This window comes from Poecilia reticulata, linkage group LG1, assembly GCF_000633615.1.
Source record: "Poecilia reticulata strain Guanapo linkage group LG1, Guppy_female_1.0+MT, whole genome shotgun sequence".
In the NCBI taxonomy this organism is placed as follows: Eukaryota; Metazoa; Chordata; class Actinopteri; order Cyprinodontiformes; family Poeciliidae; genus Poecilia; species Poecilia reticulata.
In genome coordinates, this window is record NC_024331.1 from 30,396,400 (window position 1) to 30,423,185 (window position 26,786).

A 26,786-nucleotide genomic window follows, 5' to 3' on the forward strand; every position below is an offset into this window, starting at 1 on the left:
TTAAAAATATATTTATTATATTTCCCCATTATTTACATTTCAGTTAAAACTGTTTTTCTGATAGACTCAAGAATCTCCTTTTAGTAATCACTGATCTATTTTAAAGGTCAAGTAACAAATTTAAACACAAAAATAACATGAAACTAATTCTTGATTTTTGAGAAAAAGTTGGAGTGCCAAATTCCTGAGTTGAAGGAAAACTTTGCAAGAAAGAAAAAGGAGAATTCAAAATAAAGGCCTTTTGAGAGAAGATTCAGAGTTAAGATAAAAAGAAGRAGCCTTACTTTTGGCCTGGGTCTCTTTATGTCACCTCAGTGAGCCCACTGGGTTCCTGGATCTTTGGTTCTGAATCTCTGCACAGCGTCTGTCCAACCTGACCTCAAGGTCGTCTCTACAGGGARGCATCTGTCACAGACCTTCAATGTTCGGTGGTTTCTTTCACTGGAATCTGAATCGAACAGTTAAAGAGGGAACGCTGGGTTTTACCTCCAGCAAATAAACGTAWGCTGCTGAAACATTAAGGAGCATCAAGAGGAAACACAAAAACAACCGAATCTCCTGGTCGATCAGATCCAAAATACAACTCAGGGAAGGCAAAACTTCTTTGATGCTTCTGTGTGTTGCTCTGTCTCTTTAGAAATYCACACTCTGACTCTCCTCTGAGTCGGCATGGAGAGCTCACTAGAGWCAYAACATCATGATGTCATCAGGTGCTGGTCRCCCCAGCAGCAMAAAGCCTSGGAAAGCATTTGTGCATCACATTAGATGATGATTAAGAMAAASAKGCTCTACTATCCAAAATYGTCTCAGTGGAGAGACGGTTCCAGAACAGCAAATATTATTTTACTGGGTGGAAGCWGTTTGAGCTCAAGGTCTACTGAAGTCCAAGTTAGCAGAAAAAGAACAATCACTCTAAAGAGGCAGCATTATGAAAAATCAACTTTTATTAGCTTTACATCACRTTATAATGTTATATATATACATGGAGTGTTTCCTCAATTCTTTCACGCATGTTTGAGAAATCTTTTAATCTGTGTAAAATGCCTGGGTGGACCTAGCTCCGCCTTCAAAATGCAGCTCCTCCTCAGAGCTGCAGTTTCCACGTTTCGAGCTTCCGCCTCRCAGAGCAGTCCTCTCCCACAYCCCCYSCCCCCGCTCAGGTCCTTCAGACTAGCCAACAGCAATTAGCAAACACCTGGTAGAACTCTGCATTATAAGAGCTACTTTTTAGTTAAACAGCGATAAAAAACGTTGTTTTGATGACTTTCTGAAGGCAGAGTGTAGGGAAGAACAGAACTTAAAGAGACAGAGGCCCAATTACAAGGCATTAAATTGTAAAGTCATTTTTTAAAGTCATATTTAAGTGGCATTTTCATAACAACTGAAGCTAACATCCTTACTTGGTTGTGCTAGAAAGTGACATTGTGTGCCTGGAAAAWACATAATACTGACCTTTTAAGAGCACTATTTGACCTCATCTAAATGAACATCTTCTCGTCACTGAATGCCGTCCTCGCAAAACAGGCATGTTTTTAGCCTTGATTTAAAGGAACTTGGTGTTTTCAGCTGTTTTGCAAATTTTTTGGAAGTTTGTTCCAGGTTTGTGGTGCATAGAAGCTGAATTATGCTTGTCTGTGTTTGGTTCTGGTCCTCGGAATGCAGCAGAGCAGAACCAGAAAAACCTGAGAGGTCTGGAAGGTTGATACAACATCTTTAATGTAATTTGGGGCTAAGCCGTTCAGTGATTTGTAAACTAGCAGAATAATCTTAAAGTCTGCTCTCTGGGTGATGTACTCTACATTCCTGTTGTTGGTGARAACGCCAACAGCAGTGTTCTTATTCACATGTACATTCATTGACATGTATTGTACGCCACTGCCCAGGCAGAGTGAAAATGGGCCATTTCAGTGGCATGTTTTTGCTGTGAGAAACTCCAGAACCAAATTGATCTGATCGGTGCACAGTTACAGCTGCCAGAGAACAAAATGRCCAAAATCTATCTAGCCTTTGTAAATGATCCTCATTTCATTTAATGTCTGTTATCTAAACTGTAGTGGCTCCAATAAATCAGAAATCACCCTGAATGTGTGGCCCATTAGTGGAGTTGATGAGCCTTAGAGAGGCCAGTTGTGTCTGTGGGCACATCAGCAACACACTCGGTGCTCTAAGGCCGTCGTGTGTCGATCCAACCTGCAGGCGTTTTCATCTGCTCTGTGTTTGAGCGGTGGTGTCGGACTGGGAGAGCAAAGAATGAGAAACAGCACTGGTGACAGATGAGAGAGGCAGTCAGTACACTGCTCATCTTTTTTGGCATGAGCCCTCAAGGACAATCCATACCAGAAACTCTCGTTTGAACGCCCGACAAAGTTTGTAGGCTTTTTTGCATAATCTAAACGAACAGTTCTGGGAGATTGTCACGCTTAGAAATTTAGAATACCGTTTCTCTGCTGTTGAGTTATTTTCTTATTAAAATAGTTTCCACAATCTGAGCTCCAGTCCCCATTTCTCATTAGACCTATTGGCTGCCGATAAATTATTGGCTAGAGATGATTTAGTTGCTTTTAAAAGTTAGTGACTCAAGTACTTCTTACTAGAGAATRTTGTGACATTGCGGTGTTTCGCCGTCAGGGTGCGAGTGGACCGGTTGTCAGAGCAGGAATCCAGATAGCGACATGAAAGCAGAGCTGCACAGTGTGACTGGATGTGAAGAATGCACCCAGCATAAAGACAGACCGCGACGAGCACCGGTCGGGAGGATGCAACGGAACGCGGCTGCCAGGAGACGAAACGCGTACAGACTTGATCATATAGAGAGTGAAGGATTTCAGGAAATGTGAGGAATGGGAACAGAACTTTGCTTCTCAGTCACACTGTGGCAACACGTAGGGGAGTTGACAATCCGGTGAGCAGCGGGCGGCAGTGTGTGGGTATTTATACYGCAGAGGCTTGATGAATGAAGGCTCCCAGGTGAGCGGGCGGAAAAAGAGACACTAGAACATTATGGCTCTTATTTACTCACACACTGTCACACAGAAAACATGGGGGTGGATAAACAAGAGACCAACCTGACATGCAGGAAGAAGGAAACGAAGGCATGGGCCGCCCGGAATAGGTCCACTCACAGTTACAGTATGTCAGGGAAATACTGCAGGTTAAATTTGTTTGGCACATAAAGCAGGTTGGGCTGCAGAGGGTAGAACTGCTGCCTTGCATCAAGAAGGTCCTGCATGTCATTTGTATGACCTCTCTGGGTACTCTACTTCTTTCCACAACCCATAAATACGACATTTATGTCAACTGGTTTCTCTAAGTTGACCTTATATATGAGTTTATGTGCATTATTGTGTCTCTGCACCTGTGTTTCCATTACAAATGTGCAGAAAACTTTGTCTATTCCTCTAATGTAAAAAAAAACTCCACACTTTTGCAATTTCTGTGTTTCCATTAAATTAGAAACAATCAAAATCACATGTGAATAAGTTTGTTCACATGATAAGTCACTAAAAAAGCACACCGCACCATCATCCTCCTACCACTTCTTGTCATTGTGTTTGTTTTTTCTGTCAGTAGTAACATCCGGTCGTCGACTCGGTGGTGTAAAAAAAGTGTTTCTGTTTCAGTTTTTCAAAAAACCACTTCAGACTAGTGCAAAAAGTTTTATTGAAAATGTGAGTTGTGTTTCCATTAAGTGAATTTATTTTCATAATTCCAATTTACACAATCGTACGGTGGATGGAAAAGCAGCCTGTGTTCAACTGGTAGCCTGTCCAGGGTGTCCCTCCCTCCTGGCAAATGGCTGCTGGAGGTGGACAACCCTGCACGAATAAGAGGATATGGACAAGGATAAAGATAAAAAAATATTGATCTTTTCCAAGATCTTCTTTAAGCAAAACACGTTATTTTTTTTTTTTTAAAAAAAGATTAAACGATCAAGAGAACTTATTCTTTCTTTCTCTCTTTTCTGTCCAACAGCTGTGACTGTAACTCCAAAGCTGCGACAGTTGGAGTTCAGTATTGGTAAGTATCTAATCATGCAAAATGTTATACTTTTACATAACATGCATTATGTGAACACATACTAGCAGGGGTGTCTAAAGTGTGGCCTTATGTCGCCTGTCGGCACATGCTGATTGTGCTGAGGAAAGATGTTTGCTGACGTATAAAACTCTTCTAACAGTGGAAAACGTTTGGTAGTATGACACCAAGAAGTATCTGTTTTATAAAAAACACACTTTTTTTCTGATGTCATAGTAAGTAGGACCAAAAATATACTGTGACTTTAACTCATAAGAAACTTGGCTAGGAACGAATCACTCGTATGCAATTCTTGTTACAAAGAACAGTTTATTGACCAACAAAATGAAAAACAATTGACAACAAGCAATTAGGAAGCAATATGCAGTTTAATGAGGCACATTTGCGAGGCACTTTGTGTTCAATTTACAACGATTTGCAGATCTGTTTCCTATAAAAATACAACTGCTGCATGTGGCAAATGATGGTAGCATTTTCATGAACTGTCTCTTGCACGTACCAGCGTGAAGTGGGAGTTTAGAAGATGATTCAGGAGCCTCAACAGGAACATTTTAGTGTGCAGTTGCTTTGGTGGTTTTGTGGCTAGGAGTGGATGCTGGTGAGGCTCGAGATCTTAACGTTGCCATTGTTCTCGCTCTAAAGGAGTTATTCTTAATTTGCTGTGATCCAGTGGGACCTGAAGAACGTCGAGTAACCCTCAACTTGTGTCAACGAGTCCTATTATACGGCTCAAGTTGGATTGTTTTTGTTTTTATGTCAACTTTATGTCAAAGCTTCAGCTGCTTGTCTTTTTGTAACAGCTATAAAATGCATTACAGACCTTTTTGTTTTCCAAGCCCCTGCTATCTAAGGAGGGAATCTTATGCATGTGTTTGAGTTTTTTCCAGCTCTTATTAAAACTCTGGGCTCGTATTTGTGAAAGAGCTGCAGCTGTTCCATATTCCACGGGGGTGAAAAATTAGTATAATGGGTCTTAACTGTTTTCACTTTGTGTGTGTGTGGTGTGGGAGTGGCAGCAAACCTCCTCAGTAACATCACAGCCAATTAACATTTAATGAGATAACTGTAGGAAAACACATTTTTTACTGGAACAATGCTTTGCTGTGATGGTGATGATTAAAAAGGAATTGTTCCAGTTTTGCATATAAATTTCAGCTTATTTGTCATAAAAAACCTTGTCTGTCTAAATGGAAACAAACGGAAAGAAGTCTTTTTAAAATAACTTCGATCACATTCTGTTAGTTTTTACAATTTAAACGACACCATTTATCAAAAAAAGAAAAAAAAGTCTTGCTTTTTATTTTTACCTTTCATCAGCCTCTTGCTTTGCTTTTAACCATTTTCTGTTTGAGTCCCATTTGTAGTGTAAAGTAAAACTAAACGGCTTCGCTGTCCATTGTAAAGCAGATACACAGTTAAAATAATGCTAATTTAGCTAGTGATGCATCTTCAAATTACCTTTGTGTAAGTTAACTTCAGTTAAGCAGAAACCTTTGGAAATAAATACAGATTTAAATGAATAAATGTGACATTCTGCACATTTTGCTTGTTTATGTAACTTTCTGTTTCTAATAGTTACAGATTTGTTAAGCCTAAAATAACTCTTAAGGAACGAACTTGAATGAAGTTGAAATCTATTCATGTGTCTTCGGTTCAAGGAAAAGCTTCGATCAAAAAAACGGTTTGAGGAAACGGTTTTCTGCAGAACAGTCTTTAGGCCATTAAAAGATGGTCAAAACATCTAAGACTTGGTGATTTTTAAAAATTAAACATGTTTTTCTTAATGCAATACAGTTATGTCTAAAATTAGAATAAAAATTGTTTTTGACAATGACAAAGTTTTTTAAGACGTACTGGTTTTTGCACTGATAAAAAAACTCAACTTGACATTTTTCACATTTTTTGAGGTTGCAAAATCTAACTATGTTTTATTTGAATTTACACCAGCTACAAGTAGTTCATAATTTACAATTCAATACATGATTTCCATAGTTTAAAGAAAATATAACATCTGTGTGGTATATATTTCAATTTCTGTTTTCTTATCCTTCTCCCATGAAGCCCAGATTATGGAAGTCCCAAAAAGATGAATAAAAGTTAATGGTTGTAACATAAGAAGATGTGAAGAATCATTTTTCACATCACTGCAATTTGAAACACTTCTAGCAGTTTTTGCTAATTTATGCCAACAGTATTTCCACTTTTCAGAGCAAGATTTAATTATGTACCAAAGTACTTCTGTCAGATGACTGCTGAATTTCTAAGGCAAGAAATGCATAAAGATCAGAATATATTTGAATCAAGGGATGGCTGCATTTAAAAAAATACATTTGTTGTTTTCTAACGCAACCTTCCTGCTCTCAAAGGAGTTGAGATACTCATTGAATTTATATCATTTCATTTAGTTACATCATCTGAAAATGTCAAAGACAAGCTGCTGTGGAAGAAGCTCAGATTTTTCCAAGTGAGGTTTCTTTTATGTTATGACCAGTAAATTCTGGTCTTAACTGCAGTCGATAATTCTCTCAGCGTCTTCACTTTAATGAAAATAAAGAGCTTGCTTCCCAGCTGACGACTAGTTGGAGCGAGACAGAGACAGAGAAAAGCTCATATTAAAACAAATGTACATTAAAAATGACAGGTATTACAAATGTTGGCAGTAGGTTTTAGTTATTTTCGTAGGAGTCCACAGTTTTCTTGCACCATGTGTGACGGTGAATAAACAGAATGCTGTTACCGTAAGTATAAAGGAACTAATGTATATGAATTACAACAGATTTGGCTTGAAAAGATAGTTTGTAGTTGTTTTTGTATCAGATAAGACTGGTGTAAACTTATTAGTTTGAAGAAGAAAATAATAAAGCATTACCTTTGTATGCAACTACTACTGTAATATACATAATTGGATCTCCAGTGAAAAACGAGTGTAAAAGCTGAAAGACTGCAAAACTATATCTCTCATATGGGTTAAAAAACCCAAAAACAAATAAAAAACCATAATTGTTGGAACAGCTACTCATGTGAAGGTTTAAGTGAAGCATTTCCATGTACATCTATAATCCTCACCAGTCAAAACAAACAGAAGTTATGCACTGACATGTCTATTTTTATTTTATTTTACGTTTTTCAGTTAACTTTAAGCTGTAGCTGGGACATCTTTAGTGTTACATCACTGCTGCTCTGTGATTAAATTTAGTAAAAGGGAAAGATTTTCCATCATCAAAGTCTTTGTTCTTCTCCGATTAATGATCCTGGTACTTTTCAGCAGAGACCAAAACATTTTTTTTGTTGCTGTTGTTGTTTTCATCTTCCCATCCAGGTCATTTAAAATTACCCACACTTAAAATTATACAAGGTAAAGTTCATTCAAATAATTAATAAGTTATTGTGATAAATTACATGAAATATTAAAAGCATCAAACGCACAGAGCTTTGATTTCTGAAAAGCGAAAAACAAAAATAAATCAAAACTCTTAAACAAACCTTTACTTTACATAGTGTTCAAATCTCTTCATCTTTGTCCAATGTTTTCAATATCAAAAAAATCAGATTTTATTGGCCCAAGTTTTGTCACAGATTGTTAATAGATTGTCTGTACTTTGACTGGGCCAGTCTAATACGTGACCAATACTTTCAGGTTTTGCTATGGTTTGGTTTTCTTGTGGAAAACCGACATAGTGATCTGATTGAAGCTCATGCTTGATGTTTCTCCTGCACAGCTTCATCTGACACTCTTCTTTCTATACTTCCACAAAAGTCAGATCTGTTGGCTGATTGACTAGATGTCCTGTTGACAATGTTTCTCACCTTATTGTGGATCTCTGGATTTCCTCCCTTGGATCACTTCACTGCTTCTGTGATTCATTTCCTCCTTGCTCTGTGAATTTAGATGGTAGGTTTTGTGTTTCTAGGTTTGCATTCATGCCAAACTCTTTCCATCTATAGATGAATCTATCAGATTCTAAGGTTGGAATATTACTTTTTAACCTAATTCTGCTTTAATTTTGATCTACGCCACAACTTACTGCTTTGTCCTTTAGTGTTGCTCATGACTAAAATTCTGCAGCAAACTTCTGAGTTTTTCACAGAACACCTGGATTTATAGGGAGATTAAATCAAGCACAGGTGGACTAATTAGGTGAATCCAGCAGCTTGCACTGTAATTTATTAGCAGTATCAGATTTGAGGGGACTAGATAAAAATGTTTCTCAAATTTCAAACATTTCTTTTCAATATTTTGAACACAATAATTTTTGCTCCACTTAAAAAAAATTATGTATTACTTGTTGTTTGTCTCTCACGTACCGTCCTGACACACAGATGTAGAAAAATGTCATAAATGTCATTTCCCCCAGACTCTTAGACAAAATGGTGTGCAGATCAGAGCAGAGGCACATTAGAGGATAATGTTGTTGAATTGATTTAGGTGATGAATTCTTATCATGGACATGAATCATTCTGGAGATGAGCATGTATTTATCCCATGCAGTAACCCCCATGCTCCTCGCTGCCATTACACAGCATTCAGATTCCTTCTGCAGGTCACAGACGCCTCCTGCATTAAAACCCATTGCTTAAAAATTCATCTTGAAAGACGTCAACGTCTTCCAATCAGTCTGAATAAATACTCTGCAGTAATTGAAGTCTCCAAGGATGGGCAAACATTATTACTCAAATTGAACAATTGTTGTGGTAATTTGGGAATCAGTTCCGATTTACTTTGGCAGTTTGAGTAACTTGACTGAAATTGCCAGTCGCGACGTTGTTGAATTAATTTTCACCTAAGCTAAGGAAGGCAATTCAGTAGTAATCAACAGAAGGATCTGCAAATGTAATTTTCTTGAAGGCACTCCAAATTTGTTCACTCCTTTTTTTTCTTGCTCTCCAATCCATTATTTGAATCTGTGACATTTTAATGAGCCATATTCCTCCTCCCTCCACCCATGTTTCTCCCTCATTACCTCCACTCTCCCCCCTCCATTTAGACTTCCTTCCTAAATCTCTAAATGTTTCTCTAGGGGACTCTCTTGTCCTGTCTCGTCACTCTCTACACTTCCTTTTCCTGCCTCCCCCACCTACAGTAATAAAAGTGCAGAGGTTTCAACAAAACGTCACATTCCTTTGAGAAAGCCATTATTGTGGTGTTTAAAGGGGAACCGCTTCCAGTTTTAATCTTTAAATCTGCGCCCTCGATACTAAAACACACAATGTTGATCACTGTATGTTTAACTTATTATTCCAATGCTGTTATGAAACTCATAGGAGACTCAGTGCTGGTGAGGAGTGGGGATGAGCTCATTATCAGAACAAATATGGTGCTTTATTAAGTCCAGAGGACTTGGCTTCATCTAAATATCAGCAGCTAGGGGGAATGAACTGGGAGTCCTGAAAGAAACTGGTTTTGGAATGGGCATATTAATCATCTGGAATGGCCAATTTTCTAACCTTAAAATCCATAAACTATGAATAAAAGCTGAGTTTGTGCCAAAGAACAAAACAATTTAAATAAACTCTACAAATTCTGCCAGGAAGGGTGTTTAGGCAGAATTTTGCCAGAAGCTTGCTGATGGCTACAAAAAGCATGTAATCAATGTGCAACCTGCTAGTGGGCATTTAGATCAACATTACTGGAGCTGTATGAATATTTGAACCTTTCTGTGTTATAACAGAATCATTCGCATTAAAATCAAGCTTGTATGTCATATAATCATTTTGACCCTTTGATAAAAACACTTCAAATGCATCAATAAAAGCATGAAATACAGTTAGAACCATTCATGCCTTTTACTGATTGTATGCAAACTTTTGATTAGCACTGTAAATCTCCTGTGAGTTTCCTGTGAGAATTGGTAAGCAACTTGTCTACTGTGTCCCTCCTTTGTCAGTTTTTATTTTTAGCCGATCCCTCTCTGTGCATGCTTTATCACAGAGCAACCAAGTCTAATGTAAACTCTTTTTGTCACTGCAGTAATGACAAAGCAGCAGCTGAAACACAGGCTGATAGATGCTGCTGCTTTCAGCTCGTATGAACATGGTTTTTATGTGAGCAGAAATGCCTTTTATCTCCTTCTGCATAAGCAAATGTCAGACTTCTTTAATGCAAGTCCAAAATTCCTGCTGCCTGGAATGAAAAGGGGGAATATGAAATTAAATAACCCCTAAGAGATGATGCATGAGATCTGCTGAGCTGCAGGATACCTAACAGGAATCTCCTGCAGCTTCCTTTTCACCAGCCGCTGAAATAATCAGATGCTGGATGATGCTGTCTTAAAAAACTCTGGTTTTACAGTTATGGCCAAAAGTTTTGATACTTATACAGTTTCCATACTTTGGAAACTTTGCTGCTATAGGCGTTGCATTGAATGAGCTAAAAAATATTTTTGGGGGATTTTTTTCTTTTTTCTATAGCAAATATTCTATAAGCTTAAAATATAACTTTATACCAGCAACCTATCGACTTTATCATGTACTCCAGTGTAAGTACTTATTTACACAAATAACAACACAGACCAATAGCACCAATAGCACAATAGCACCAGCTCCATGCATTTTGGTTTGATGACTTTGATATATAATAATATTTTATATAATAACGCTGCATGCTTGTGCTAGATGACATTCAGGTTTTCAGAAACTGCTGATCTACTGGGATGTTTTACACACAATATTCTCTCGGATTTATGGGGAACGATCCAAAACACGGTCGAAAGGCAAATGACCACTTATTCCAACAAATGTATGCTAATTAATTAGCATCTTTGAATGCACAACACACTGAAGCTTGAGGTACTCTTGTCAGCTAAAAGGTGGAAACTGAAGCTACAGTTCGAACAGGCACAACAGAAATGGACAACAGCAGATTGGAAAAGCATTACCTGGTCTGTAGAGTCTCTATTTCAGCTGGGGTCAGAAAGTGGCGCAGACATGAAAGCATGGATTCATTCCGCCTTTCATTAATAGGTTAGGCTGCCTTTGGTGGTGTAATGGTCAGGGGGATATTTTCTTGACACACTTCGAGCATAACGCAGCCTACCAGGGCTGCTCTGGGTTTGTCATTACGGTTTAGTTTTATTTCCTGGTGACTTTTCCTTTGTCTCATTTAGTGAGTTTTAATTATTTTTTTGAATGTATTTCCTAGTTTTTTATTAATTATTAGTTAAATATTGTTTAGTTTTAGCTTATTTTTTATTAGTTATAGTAGTTAGTTTTTCCATTTCAGTTAAAAATGTTTTCTCAAGTTCAGTTTTGGTTATTTTGTTAGTTTTAGTTAACTATAATAACCTTGCAGCATACCTGAGAACTGCTGCTGATTATATCCATCTATTATTATATACACATTGATGACCAACACAGTAATTCATCATGTCACAAAAGTCAAAGTATCTGAAAGGGTTTTTTGAAACTGACAGTGACCTCACATTGCTTCATTGGCCTCCTGGGTCACAAGATCAGGTTTGCATTTTAGATGTGCAGCCAGTAAATCTGCAGCCACTCCATGATCCTGTAAGATCAATATTGTAAAAACCTCTGAGGAACATTTGACACCTTTTTGAAGATATGCAGAATAAATTTAAGGCAGTTTGAAATGCAAAAGGAATCCAAATCCATCCTTCAGACCCACAGGAAGACCCGGGACACCCTGAGGAGTTCTCAGCTGGGCTGGGAAAAGCTTGGGATTCCCTCAGAGGAGCTGGTCCAAGTGGCTTTGAAGAAGCCTGGTTCTGTTTGAAAGAACTCAGACTGGTAATGAAGTAGAGACATATTTTATTTTGATGATTTGGCTTTAACACATGAAGATTTGTGGCTAGTCGCACTCTCATTGCTCGGTTTGCATATGTATAACTGCCAACTACTTGCAGAAGAGACTTTGAAGACAGCAGGGCTGTCAAAGTTGTTTAATTTAATCATTTAAAGTGAATTAAAAAAAAAAACAACATTTTGGCTTTGTCATTCCCTAACTGTCTTTTTTTTAACTTTATTTTGCACATATCAGATATTGTTATTTTTACATCTTCTGTTAGCTTGTTGTTTGTAATTATCACCGCAGCATGCAGAATTAGATGGCTACAATCATTGATGCAAAGTTAATTGAAACCCGATGAGGCAGTTCTGTTTGTACCAATTTACACTAGATCTTACAATTACAATTTACTGATTCTTTTTCTTTACTTTTTTTTAATTAAAAAGTAATGCGTTAATCTCAGAAGGTGAAAGAAGTTTCAGATTTCATCTGACACTCATTTTCTCTGCAGGACCTATCCATATTTCATTTATTCTCTGTCAGTGCTTTCCTTGGTTTTGTGGATAAACACAAGGAAATAAATCAATGCTGCTTTAAAATGAGTCAGTGGCTCTTAATCCGGCTTCTGTAGATGTAGAAGTCTTTTCTATCTTAACAGGGGGAACCATTCACAAATGGATCCGTATGAAAGGACTCGCTGCAACATGAACAAGCTTTCAAATGATCCCATCATGAGAGTGGGAGTAAACAGGTTATGCTTTCAATAAACAAATAATCAGTGAGCGAAAAGCTAAAGTAAATTGTCAATCCAACGACAATGACAGAGATAAGGTGTTAAGTAGCTTAAAATATTCTGATGGAAAAGATAACATTGCAGACACAACGCCCCAAACAGCTTCTCTTTCTGCATATTCTGTGGTTAAACTTATAAAGGTAAATGGAATCAGAGGAGCGGTTAAATAAGACCTTTATCTAAAGCCTTTGAAGCTTATGCAGCTCCCATTGAACTATTTTGCCACTTTGCAGCCAAAAGATTAATTATTGTTTAAAGAATGTTGTGCGATTTTGGACATATTTCAGATCACATGACCACAGACTATAGAAGAGTGGAGACACGGTCAACAGTCAACCTTTTTCTGGACGAGGACTCTGACTTCAGGCTTAGAGGACTGACTGTCATCATAGCTGCTTCACACTCAAACCATCCTGGGACATGCTGAAGGTCTTGGCCTAAACATGACGTCTTCCATACCAAGTAAAGATGTACCTTGGAGGCTTCAAACCAGACACCCTCCAACCCAAAGTTGATAGTTATAAGAAGTGTGGGTCAGAGTCCAACCTACCCTGGGAACAAGCTCAATATTACCAAGAATGAGAAGACAGATAGAGCTTTGGTTATTCAAGGACTAAGTAGCCCAAACAAGCATCCATGTCACCCCATACATTGACAGCACCTCCTTTAACTACCTGGAGGGACAAAGTCATGATAATTTTTCAAATCCAGTGGACATGCAGTGCACACTGAAGGTATTCACACTTCACTTTTTCCTTATTTTGTTTTATGTTACACCCTAATGACCAATATTATGACAATATGGAAAAAAATGTGAGGCAAGTTTATTAAAAATAGAAAACCAATAGATTATATCCACAACCTTTGTTAAATACTTCATTGACCCACCTTTGGCAGCAATTACAGCCTCAAACCGTTCTGAAGCTTAGCACATCTTTCTTTGGGCAGTTTGGCCCATTCTTCATTTTATAACTTGTCAAGCATCTGTGCACAACCATTTTCAGATCTCTCCAGAGTGTTCAATTGGATTTAAGTCTGGATTCTGGCTTGGAGACTCCAGAACAATCACAGCGTGGTTCAGAAGCCACTCCGTTCACAAACTAAATAGCCTCTATTTGTGTGACACTTCATCAAGTGCAGAGGATCCTACAGTCAGTCATTTATGCACACATTCACCAAATACACACTCTGATGTTAGGAACATACAGTACAGCCACAGCTTCTGACAGAAGCAAGGCTGCCTTACACCACCATCAGCAGGCAAAGCAGGTGAGTTATGTCATTGTGCCCAATGACATAACAACTGAGACAGATGAAATGGAGGCTGAAAGGAACTTCTGCCACCATCACAACTGTCACTCCATCAACAATGGTGCCTCAATAATGTCCAATGACTTTCAGGCCAAATCTGCTACAAACTGTATTTGTAACAGAGGCTCTCAGCATTCAGATTTACATCTGAGTCCACAGAACCACAGAGAAACTTTCCAAAATGTGAGTAGTAGATCTATCAAATCAGGCCTCCACCAGCTTTTCCCCAGTCACACTCGCCAATTCCTTGTGCCTTACCAGATCTTTCCATCACCAGAGCCAGCACATTTAAAAGCTCTGCCCTCCCCTGTGTCTAAGAAACTGCAGAGACGGCACTCTGCTACATCTGATAGTACAGAATATCCTTTCTCTAAAGTTATTATTCTTTTGATTCTGTCCATAATTCTCTCATGGGATATCGTCCATATCTCAGACTTTTACTACTTTTTGAGTAAAATTTACTGTCGGCTCAACAGTAAAAAGTTTTTATGAATGTTAGTAAGACTTTAATTTATTGCGACAAACTGAGTTGTGGTATTTAAATAACTACAGGTCTCATGATGAAACATTCCCTGAAGATTTAAATGAATTAGTAGATGTGATTTAGTTTAATAGAATCCAAAGTCCTTGTGGAATTGATGTCACAGGATTTGAATGAAGACGTTTTTACTCAGCAGACTGACCGTTGGTACAATTAGCTCCTTTGAGAAAAAAATGATTAGGTTATAGACTATGTTTTAAGATAAAGTACATAATGCGTTACTAAAATTTTAAAAAATACTTTTGTGTTTACAAGGTAATTACTAAGATCCTATGAAACTAAAGAGGAATCTTATCCTTCATAAGTAAAGATCTTGGGATCTGCAACTTAAGAGTAAAAATTCCAAAAATTGTCTAAAAAAATAAAAACATGTAGAAGGCATACCTTACAGTACACAGGGACAAGTTTATGCATTTTTGCCATTTATTTCAAAGGCTAAAAGATAAAGACACAATGAAATGGAGAGAACACACCGTTGGGGGGCGCGGATGATGATGATGATGATTCTTGTGCGGGAGAAGATAATCCTCCAGCCTCACCTTCTAATCTTAATTCTTATTTTGTTATGATCTTGGTAAATGTCAAATATATTTTATGTGCCACATTATCAGAACTTCGTTATCGAGATGTACAATCTTATTCAGTCGTGACCAGAAAAGAAAACTGATAATGCTTAAGGAGGAATCAAACTAAACTAAAGAAACTTATTTACCTTTTCACTCAACTTTTCTTTATTTGCCTCAACTGACAAAAATTTATTAGCAACTTAATTTGTGAGGATTTATTTTTAGTTTAGTTTTTATAAAAGTGAAAGATTCAAAGAGGCTGTAAAACTTGCCTGGGTTTTTTTATAGCTCTGCTTTTTTGTGGTAAACTTGTAAGAAATGCTAATTAAATTCTGGCTTTATTTGTGTTGCTGTTCTCATAATAACCAAGGAAAACAACCCAGCAGCAGAATCAACTTTCTGTTCCTGTTGGATAATGTGAAAATCTCGTAGTTTTCACGGTAGATGAAGATTGATTTACCAGTTTGCAGAGTTGTTTGAATATTGAGTAAATGTTAAAACTGGGTTGTTTGCTGCTTTGTACAATGTACAAGAATTATATTTGCATAAATGATAAAGAGACACTGCATCATGATTTAACTCAAATGAAACGTTGACGAGTAAATACAAGCACCTTTTTATTTTTCCAGAGTAAAGTGTGGAACAGAATGGGCTCCGACTGCAGATCAATAACTGGACAGATGCCAGAAGTTAGGCTCAGACAAATAAAATACAGCTTTCAGATCAAATCCAAGCACTTTACTGGGGAAAATGTCTTTTATACACTTAGGGGACTATGCATAGATGCCAATTAACACAAAAGAATGAGAGACATTAAAAGTATCTGTCTGAATGTCAGTGTTAGCTGTTCATATAAATACAGGAGTCACATCTTCCTGCTTTTGTGTTGATAAGAAAAAAGCGGTAACCATAGAAATGACCATTTTCCCTATTCAAGGCTTCAAGTTTCTTTCACTCTTAAGATCAGTGAAGTAATTTAAATCTGACTTTAACAAAGAGATTACAATGCTTGGTCTTGATGGGATCAGTAGGGGTTATTTTGTTCAATGGAGTTTTAGTAAATAATTATTACCAAGTTCATTTTGCAGTAATGACCTTCAGGATTAAAACACAAACTTTGAAGCACGATAAGTGAATTAAGTCTCTGGGCTACCTTAATTTGCTGTTACACTCTTACTCTGAAATATGGCCAAGATCCATGGCAGAGGAAATGGAGGCAGAAGAAGAAGCAGGAGACGGAGCCAAGGCCTCCGCCAAGCCAGAAACAACAAACTGTTGGGATGCCACAAGCGGTATAGACAATACATTTATACAGAGTAGCATAACATTGTCATCTGGCAAGTTGCATGGACACCAAAGAGATTTTGGAAGACGTTGTAGACAATTGTTTGACCACTCTTATCACCAGAACTCTGAGTACACTGTACTGAGTCTATCTAGAATCATGCAACATTAGGTTTCTTATAGCTCCTTTGTTCCTGAGTCTGATGCCCCATTTGAACCTCAGCTTTCTGTTACAGAGTAATAGAGCTAAATAAAGTTGACAACAGTTCATCAGCCTGTGTGAGTTAGAGGAAATGAACTGCTGATTAAATGACTCATTAGAAGCTTATGAATAATATGACATTCATGAGAACGATGAATTCTCATAGTGCTACTGTAAGCACTGGAAGCATCTGGATAAAGTGAGTCAGGGATTTTTGTAACCTTTAAGACATAAAGTATAAGAAAATTTGCAAACTTTCTTAGAATGTAATTCTTTGCACAAATGATGATGAATAAGAAGTTATTGTTAGTTGAAGCATCTGGTTTCATTGGCGGTTTATTGCACTTATAGTTAAATATGCACGTTATTCATAATGCTGTCAGTTTTCATGGGCTTTGGGGCGTTTACCGAAACATTTGCTGCAAACAGAGTTAATAGATGCAAAATAAAAAAGCTTTACCCCCACATTTCAGCTGTTAAGTAAATGAGTTTGGATTTTCTTTCTCTTTCTGTAAGCTTGCAGCGTCTCTTGGTGGGACTTCTTCCTCACCAACTCGCTTCCTCTGGTATGGCGGCTGTGACGGCAGTAAAGTCTGAGGGTTTAGAGATTAGGGTGGAGTTTAGGTTCGGGCCTCGTCGTCTCTGAAATCTGAGCGACAAGCTGCTTTTGGTGTCAGAAATGAAAGCCATAATAAAACTGATATCTCACTGCCAGGAGGAGCTCTAGTTGTCTGGCTGCAGGTGCTGATGCAGCATTTGTGTATCTGTGTGTCCACGTATTTTTACTCATTTCTCCAAACCTTTATTGTGTTTTTGGGGTTGAAATCTCTACATGCAGACTGTCTTCCTCCTCCTTTGTGTTGAAGCAGATTTCTAGCTCTTAGTCATGTGATGCTTAATCTGACAGAAGATTATAATAAACTACTGTTGGCCTTCTTTTTTTATTGTGTTTATCTACAGTTATTCCGTCATTTCTTGTCATTTGTGACAACACTTTGTGTGATTCTTCTCTCTTATGCATGCATCATAAAGGATTATCTTCTCATCTGTCACTTACTTCTTCTTCTTCCTCTTCTCTTGATCTCCTCTCTCTTCCACCTCTTGGCTCTCCTTCCCTCCCTCTCTTCCTTTGCGAAGCCTGTAATGATCTGGCGGCCTCGGGCAGAGACAGGAAGCCCAATGCTTTGGTCCAGGTGGCTGTCATAGATCCCCAGAAGCAGCAGCTCGTCTTCCACGCCTGCACAGAGATAGTGGAGGTAAGCCATGGAGACACACATACACACACGCACCTACACACACACAGATATCCATTCACCATCTCCTCTCTGCCTGTCCGTAGCCTTTTGATGTTTGATGTTTTGCGAAGTCGTTGGGTCTCAGTTGCATTTCTCTCCATCTCTGTCGGTTCAGCTCCTCATTTTGGCCATATCTTTTGAGTTTATGTAATATTTTTAGGGCCTCAACTCACGATTGTTTTAGTAATTAATTAATTGATCGATTATTCTCAGAATTAACTGATTTATCCGTAATTCGAAGCGGATTAAACTAAAATTATTCCACTCGAGGACATATTTAAAAAGAAGGTGTTTTTTTCATGTTAAACGCAAAATGTTATACAGTTTTGGCTCATTTACTGCCCTGAGCGTGGTATTCTTTCAGCAAATGGCCTTTTTTTTTAGTTTGTGTACTCCAGTTAACAACTAATCAATTACTAAATTAGTTGACGATTATTTCAATAATTGATTCATCACAATTAATATGATTAATAGTTTCAGCCATAAAAATTTTAGACAAACTTCAGTGTATTCAGTTGGGATTTTAAACCAACAAAAAAGTAGGTCAAAATTATGAGATGGAAGGAATCATTTAAAAAAAAAAAATTTTCATACATAAATGCGTTGATCTAAATCATTCCAGTGTCGCTGTATGTTCAGCATTGTTGTCCTGCTATGCAAAGTGAACCACCACCACAGTAGATTTAGAGCTATCTATCTTCCTATGACTTGTGACCAACTTTCCTTTCCCTGCTGAAGAAAAGCAACCCCGCAGCATGGTGCTGCCACAACCAAATTTCACTCCTGTATTCAGTCTTATTTATGTGCAGCCGTTCTTCAGTGCATAAAGTCGTGGTCTTGCAGTCCAAACACTGTGGATTTAATTACAGCTTAGTTCATAAGTCAATTCTTCCATTGGAGCTGTGCATCTCTGCAGCTCCTCCAGAGCTGCCATACTTGTCTCCTTGCCCACCTTCGTCACTTTAGGAAGACAAAGCTTAACGCTTGTAATTATGGTTTTAGAGCCTAACTCTGTTCCTCTACTTGATCTTTGGCCTTTATGATGCTGTTTGCTCTCTAATGTTCTCTAAAAAACCTCTGAGTCCTGAACGAACCTGCTGGATTTCTACTGAGAACTTTAAACATGCGGACATTTGAATGACTTCTGAATCCGACTGGTTGCCTTAAATTTTATTTCGGGGTTTTGGAAGGAAAAAATAAAACTACACACTACACTTTTCTAAAGAGGTCCCACAGGGATATTGAAGGAACAATGAACAAACTTTCTCTCTTAACAGATTGACGTCAATCCGTCAGAAAAGCAACGAAACGATGTCTGTATGTCAGAACAAACTGGAAATCTCACTCAATTATGTTACATATTTCCATTTCAGCAAGCATTCAGTTATCTGGGATCTTTTCTCATGCATACTTATAAAATCATGCATCATTTTCCTTCCACTTTGCTGTCAAGTTCTGTCTTATGTAGTTCTGTCACATAAAATCCTAATAAAAGGGACTGAATTTCTTTGGCTGTAGTGTGACAGGATGGTTCCGCTTTAGGAAAGCACCGTGTGCTGCACATGTGGATTTGACTGGGACACCGCTACATACAGATTTCATGCCTGTTAGCCTCTTTCAGTGCTTCAGTATGACACTGTTGCTGCTAAGGCAAAAGCCACACGTGTTTTTTCATTTTTTCTTTCATGCAGCATGCAGCTGCCCCCCGTCCCACTGTGGAGAACACACACATACACACACACACACACACACACACGCGCGTTCTGGTTCCTCCTCTCTCATATGAGCGCAAAGTTTCCAGATGCATGAAAGGGAGACACTATTTTCTTCCTAATTCAGTAAAGCTTAATTAGCATAGCCATCTCCTTCAGAGTCTGATTTCAGCTGCTTTTCCCTGGCGCTCAGGGAACAGCGGCGAATGTGTTTTTCTGTTCATGCGTGTGTGGAAACACAGGATGTGGTGGGATACTGTATGCTGGCTCAGACAGCTCCGCAGACACTGAATGCCACTGGAGTTCTCATTTCATGGCTGTAATATTCTGGATGTGGAGCAGGATTTGAGAACATGGACTGCCTTCGACTTCACAAAAACAGGGTATGTGATTACTGTCTGATTTTATCAGGGTTTTGCTACCTACTAAGGATTTTCCTAGAAATTGACTTTGCAGTGTGAAAGTTCTCCCTAAAAAACTGATGATGATCAGATTCAATATCACAAAATAAAAATATTCTGCCTCTCCTGAAATTCTCTTTTGAAGAACATTCTGGAGATTTCAGAGGAAAGTTTTAAGTTTCATTTAGATATGTTTTCCATGGGATATTATTTACAGTTTGAACCAGTCAGAGACGTCTGAGGGCTTGTGTTTCTGGGCAGATCCACTCTAGCTGCGGTGCCTGCAGACAGCCCCACTGCCTCTTGTGTTCCTGCTGTTGTCACATTCCCAGGATGCCTAATCTCAGCAGCTGCTGTCGACTTTGCCGGATACTTGAGCACTTGGCTGCTGGAAAAGCTTCAGTATTAGTCACATTCATGTGATTGGCATATTATTGGGAATCCACTTTATCTGATTTATTAAGATTTAATTTAGAAGATAAATAATGGAAGATGCCAGCTGCTGCGTAGCTTTCTCTTGTCTCACTCATGAACGCCAAGCTGGAGCTTGGAAGGAAGTGAACAAAACTTTCCCTCAGTTTGAGTTTAAAGATGTCAGCTTTTTGTGTTTTTATTTACATAGTTTGACATGAAAATCAATGTTCTCAGTGTTGAGGGCATAATTCACATTAAGTCCTAAAACATTTCTATGAGAACATTATGTAATATCACTGGTTTATCTAGCATATAACAGTTGAGACAACTTTTGGAGAAAATTCCAAATCAAAGTGATTTTTCAGTCCAGATTTACCTTTAAGTGCAGGAGCTTTATTTTAATTTAATGTCACATTTCCAACCTCCAATAATTACCGTATTTTCCGCACTATAAGGCGTTCCTTCAATGAATGGCCTATTTTAAAACTTTTTTCATATATAAGGCGCATAGAATAGACGCTTGTTTGGGTTGCCAATTTGTTCCGTACTCTATTATTACACATCCACATTTATAAAAAAAAATTGTCCCCGAGTACTTTATATCAGTGCTCCCCAAGCCCCGGTCCGTGGACCAATTGGTATGGGGCTGCGCAATAAATAATGAAATATTTCCGTTTTATGTATTATTTGAGTTTGGAGGATCTTTTATTTTGAAAAACCTTTAACCGGATTCTCTCGGTTACTTGCGCGCCAACACTGAGCCCACAAGCAGCAAAATGAGTAAGAAACAGATCAGATGTCTTTGGAAAGTTTCTTTGCAAAGGGGAAAAGGGCCACAGAAGAGACAGGAGAATGGATTTATCCCGGACCGGTAGGCGAGTCCCACATTACAAGCCGCTCTGCGTAACATGCGGCGACCGGCTGCTAATGAGGCAATGAAGCTTCAAGCTGCTTCGCCACGTAGAGACCAAGCAGGCTGTGGATATAAGCAACACTTCTGGTGTCATTGTCTCTCATYACTCCCAGATGGRMCCGTCTCGTTGCAGAGAAACAAGCTCAGGGCTCCGTTAGTCATTATCGTGAGTTAAAGTTTTCACGAAAGTAAAATGTTCGTTTTTGTGGCGCATCTGTATCTTATTTTGAAGGGATATGTAAACATTACCATAGCGACCAGAGTCAGAGAGCGTTTGGGCTGCGGTCGAGAGGAGATGAGTAGAGCTTGTGAGTATCAAGTCTGGTTTGACAGCAAGATTTAAGAATTGTGGGCTGATTCTCCAAAACTCTGTGACCACAGAGCTGATAAAAGAACAACAGGTTTGATCGGTTTGTGTGTCCAAGGCAGGAGCAACACGAACCGATTCCAGTCAGAACATCGGGATTCCAGAAGAAAATTCACAAAACTCCCAACATAACATACGGGAATTTAGAATAACCAAACACGGATGACGATGTAGAAGCAATAGGACTAGGATGTAGAAGAACAAAAAGAAAAGGCGGTGGATAAAAGACGACGGGAGCAGCCGCTCCATTTGCTGCACTATGATTTGGAGGTAACTGTGTTTTTTCATGGTTAACATTTTTAACTGAATAAACATAAACATATATAATAATGACCTTTACATATAATAATAAACATTTCCACATATCATCTCCGATATCCACCGGACTCTCAGTTGCGCGATATGTCGACATGTCAGCTGTTTGGGATTCCCCTCTGTTCTTACGTCACCGCGCTTTCTGATTGGCTACCTGTCACATTCAACATTGTATTCTCATTCCCAGACAGGCTGCGATAAAAAGTCCAAGACAACCCCAAATTGGGTATATTCAGGTTTTAGCGGGAACACCAACACCGCTTTATCTGATGGTTCGCCTTATAGTGCGGAAAATACGGTACATGTATAAAGTGGGAATATTGTTTTCAGTGAACATGGATTCTGCTGTGGGACTTTCTAAAACACTCACAGTGAGGCCAGTCCTCGTTCAGCAGTCCCTCCGAGCTGCAATCAGTTAGTGCTTCTGTGTTTGAATTGCAAATGAAATGATCTGTTTTCATTTCAAATCACATTTTTCTGTTTGTTTGATCTATTTAAATTGTTAAAGTGGATTACAGAGATGTTTGTTCTTTAAAAGTGCCTTTTGCAAAACACTTTATAGGCTGGATAAAAGGCAGTTGGTGTTTTGTTAAAGGGCCACTGCAGCAAATAGGGTAGATCAACCAACAATAAAATTACTGCACTGTTTTTCCACCATTGTTGTTTTGAGGAAAAAACTGTACTGGAAGAGACTGATGAAGATTTTATGTTTACTTCTGGTTTTGATTCTCATCTGTGTCCCATTCTGCCGATTTTTGTTTTAAAACTCAATACTGTTCAGTACGTTGCAGTTTTCAGGATGTAAAAAGCTAGATTGGCAACACCGATGCTAGCTGCAACTGGTCAGAGCTTTAAGAAACAGATTTCATCTAGACAAGAAGTTGTTTGACATGTTGTCTGTGTGTAGCAGTAGGTGTATATTATTATATGTACGGCCAATTGGAAGGTGATAAGCTTGTACTAATAAAGTTAATTTTCAGAGCTATGAGAAATAAGTAAAACCTTTAAATTCATATTTTACACCAAACATTTACTGCTGCAAAGCATGGACTGTAAAATTGGGCATTTTTCTTCTGCTAATGGGAAAATTATACATTTTTAGCCTTCTTTACAAGGTTAAACATATTATGTCTTATTAGGTGAATATAATACTCATTTTGCTTAAAAGCAAAACACCTCTGCCAATAATTATTCCAGTATTACTGTATGAAGTGTTGGTGTTTATTATAGCCCTTTGGAGAGCGGTCTCCTGCATAGCTTAGATGTGTTTCTGCTTTAACACACCTCAACTAAATCAATGGGTCATTAACAGGCCAATGCAGACATAATTAAGCCATTAAGCCAAGACAAACGTAAAATATGCAGGACACTGACTTAGTATTGGACTCTGCTCATATAAAGATTTTCTTATTTCCACATTAAACCCTCATTCCTAGACATAATTAAACATATATGTCTTATTGTGGACATTGCACGTTTTTTCTGTGACTAATTCATAAATGATTAATGTCAGTGCTTTGAGTTTCTTGTATGTGAATTAGTTTGTGTTTCACGTGTACTCAGTCTGACAGAAGAGATGAGAAATTTGGAAAGAACTGGCAGCATGTCTTTTGCCAAACCTTAATGTGTCTCCACTGGAAAATCCTACAATGTGGGTAGCTGGTCCAGGAGTTCTGGAACTTGACGGGGATTTGACGTCAAGCAAAGCCAGCAAATGAAAAGGCCTTTGATGTAACGCTAGTGAAGCACAGACCCATGCGCTGAGAGCACGACCAACAAGTCTCGTCTGTCTGTTTGTATATAGAGCTATGAGCGGTCAGGGGGGCTGGGGGAAAACCCACTGAAGGCAAACTCAGTAGTCTTATTTCTTCCTCAGCCTAATCACACACAAGCACACACACCCTGTTAATGGCCTTAAATTGGTCGTCCCTCTGCGGAGCACAGCCCGGATGGACAAAAAGACCAGAGAGAGGCAGCTGTCTGCCACAGCATATGCTCACCACTTGCATGACAGACTGGTTTGCTTCTCGGCGTAAATGGAGACAGGCTTACCACTTTAGCTCATCTCAGCCCATCAGCAGCACTAAGAAGATTCAGTCACTGCCAAGCATGCTGGTAAGTCTGAATGAGGCCCATTCAGTGTGCCAGTGAGGGCAGCGAACAGGGCTGTGTGTGTGTGTACCTGCACTTCCTTCAGCATAATAGTCCTGTCTGTCTTTCTTCCAACGTGTAGCTCTGATAATATTTCAGTTCAAAGCAATGCATTGGTTTCACTGTCTCTGTTCCCGCTGTGCTGAATCCGGCTGTGTGATATTAGAGCACATAAACCACAAGGGTTCGTGGCTGGGCGCGAAAATGGCATCAAGACAACTATTACCATGCCTCGAGAGGCTGAAATCACAGTTTCCCTCTCCAACAGCTCATGGAGGATTTTTGAATTATCAATTTGCTTTGTGATGCTTTGCATTTTCAAAAGGTAGAGGCAATGTCTGCTTTCTCGTCTGAAAAAAGAACTGTGCTGCTGCTGGAGGTTAACCACGTTAAAACCTAGTTTTCTCCCCTCAGTGCTGGTAAAATGATTATTGTTTTCGGCTTTGCAGCTGTTGAAAAGAAAACTCAAGATCAGTCTGTTGAGATAATTGACAGGCCAGGTGATGACACCTAAGTAAATAAAACAAGCCCCCAACTCCCACCTCCCCCCCAAAAAACAAAAACAAAACAGTAAGCTAATGGATATGAAGCCTGTTTATCAACTGACTCTAAAAATTAAAAACATGCACATAAATCTGGGATTATGTCAATTTCTGTCAAACATTTATGTCTTTAGATCATCTGTTTATCTACGCAACAGTTTTTCATTTGTTCAGTGTGGTATGAACCAGACTTTTTAAAATTAGACCAAGTAACAAACTTGTTCAAATGTTTAGACTAAGTTTAAAAAATTAGACCAACTTTGGTATAATTCTTTAGACCAATGTTTAGTTCTGTTTTTTAAATTAGACCAAGTAACAAACATTGTGCTATCAGTCTTTTGAAAAAGTAATATATCAGCTGCTCAAATTGCTTTATAAGTTTTGTATTTCAGGGCTTTATATTTGCTGGAGTTGCTTCTAGTTGTAATTTTCAAACTCACTTCCAATAAGCATCTTTCTTGGTTCTTCAGGCTGTGATTGCTCTGTCTGCTGATAACTTGTGTAATATTGAATACTTTCATGGTGCCTTACAGAGAATTGAAATTGAACTTTTTTGCACTTTCTTACACCACCACATTAAACTTCATCGCATTTTTATTTCAGAAGAATGCGTAGGGATAAGTTGCTACTTTGGACTGTTTGCTGTAATTAATGGAACCATCTCCAACAGAAAGTTTTGAAGGAAAATGTCAGACTCTCCGTTAGCAGTAATCGGCTATAATGCTAAAAAATCTTCCGAATCTGAAACAGAGTTGGCAATAATTTCCTGGCACTGGCAGGTTTAGAGGTTAAGTACTTTTTCAAAAACGCTCAGAATAGTTTGGGTGGACTTTTACTAAGATGTCATCCTCCTTTAAAAACTAATTTATTTTTATTTACTTGTCTGTTAATGAAATTGGTTTGATGATCTGAAATATTTACATGTGAAAAATAGCAGAAGAAATCTAACGGCTGAAGTACTTATAAGTTTTTACAACATTGTTTATGTATCGTTGGAGGACGTCCTGTTTTTTGCTTGGGTTCAAAGATGGCTGATAATGCAGTTCGGAGGTATTGATAAATAAAATTACCTCCCAACAATAAGCTGTTGTGTTAGTTTGAACTTTGTGCTCATTGAAGAAAAGCTTTATTCACTGTCAGAATTAATATCAGCAGTGTGGCCCACTGATGTTGTCTTATAGTAAAAGCACAGACATCATTCCCACTTCCTTTCCTTTGTATGCTTTCATCTTCTGCCATCTTTCACGGTGCACACATAAGTCAGAAGTAAATTCTTGTTTGCATTCAACATGTATTTGTTATTATTATCTTACTAGTGAGTTAGAAAATTCTATCACAAAGTCAACATTCTTTATAAATGTAAAACAATTTGGTGAGTTAATTAAATCAGGCATGCAATTTTGCATTATTTGCCTCCTCAGGGAGATTTATTCATTTGTCTCAGCTGTTTTGCAAAGCTTTGCTAAAATAGTGAGGGCTTTTTTTCTTTGTCTGGGTGTGACCTTACATCCAAGCGTGGCAGTAAGTCTATGTTGGTCTCATTACTGCCCCAAGTCTGTCCCCATATGGTCCCAAAGGGCTACATGCTGGAGACGCCCATCAGAGCGGAGCGAAGGAAGAGAACGCCCCCAGTGTAAACAGAAAATGTTTTGAACTTGTACAAACACACAACACCAAATGAATAATAAGTTCTCGAAGGCTTTTGCCTGCAAAAATAGTTCATTAGTGTCAAAATATATTGCTGACTAAATGAACTTTAAAATAATTCATAGTTTCTAGGAGACTGTTTTGTTGTGCATTTTACCTTTTCAAGCTCAATTTCAAAGAAACTAAAAGATAAACAGACAAAACTCTTTTGAGGTAAAACTTTCTAAACTTTTCAGTCGTTGGTCTCATGGTACACCAAGGAATAGATGCAACATGGAAATCACTTGCGGAAGAACGAATTTCAGAGATAAATGTTTTTGTTTATGTCCAGAATCATGTTTTCCTCTCAACCACTTTTCCTTTTAGACCTAATCCCAACCCAGGTTAGGAAAAAGAAAACAGCCAGTAAAAAGCCTCGGCGCACACAAGGTAGAATACTGGTCTAAAGGGTAAAACAATATATGGTTCACTTCAAGTACGTACTTGAAAAGATCTGAAAGAAAAATGATCAGAGACTCTCTAAACGTTTGGATACAAGCTTGCTTTCCAATCAAAC

At 38.3% G+C, this 26,786-nt stretch overlaps 1 protein-coding gene across 4 annotated transcripts in view; it reads left to right on the forward strand.

The window, feature by feature from the left end:
* The window catches only part of inpp4b (inositol polyphosphate-4-phosphatase type II B), a 196,229-nt gene that overhangs the window by 10,679 nt on the left and 158,764 nt on the right, over positions 1-26,786 (forward strand). For 3 of the 4 annotated variants that reach the window (XM_017306762.1, XM_017306766.1, XM_008419948.2), the window contains exons 2-3: positions 3,973-4,017; positions 17,611-17,729. In XM_017306762.1, coding sequence (XP_017162251.1) covers positions 3,973-4,017; positions 17,611-17,729 — 164 coding nt within the window. Of the gene's footprint in view, positions 1-3,972; positions 4,018-17,610; positions 17,730-19,756; positions 19,864-26,786 lie in introns of those variants that run through there. The other variant, XM_017306767.1, reaches the window with a different exon arrangement.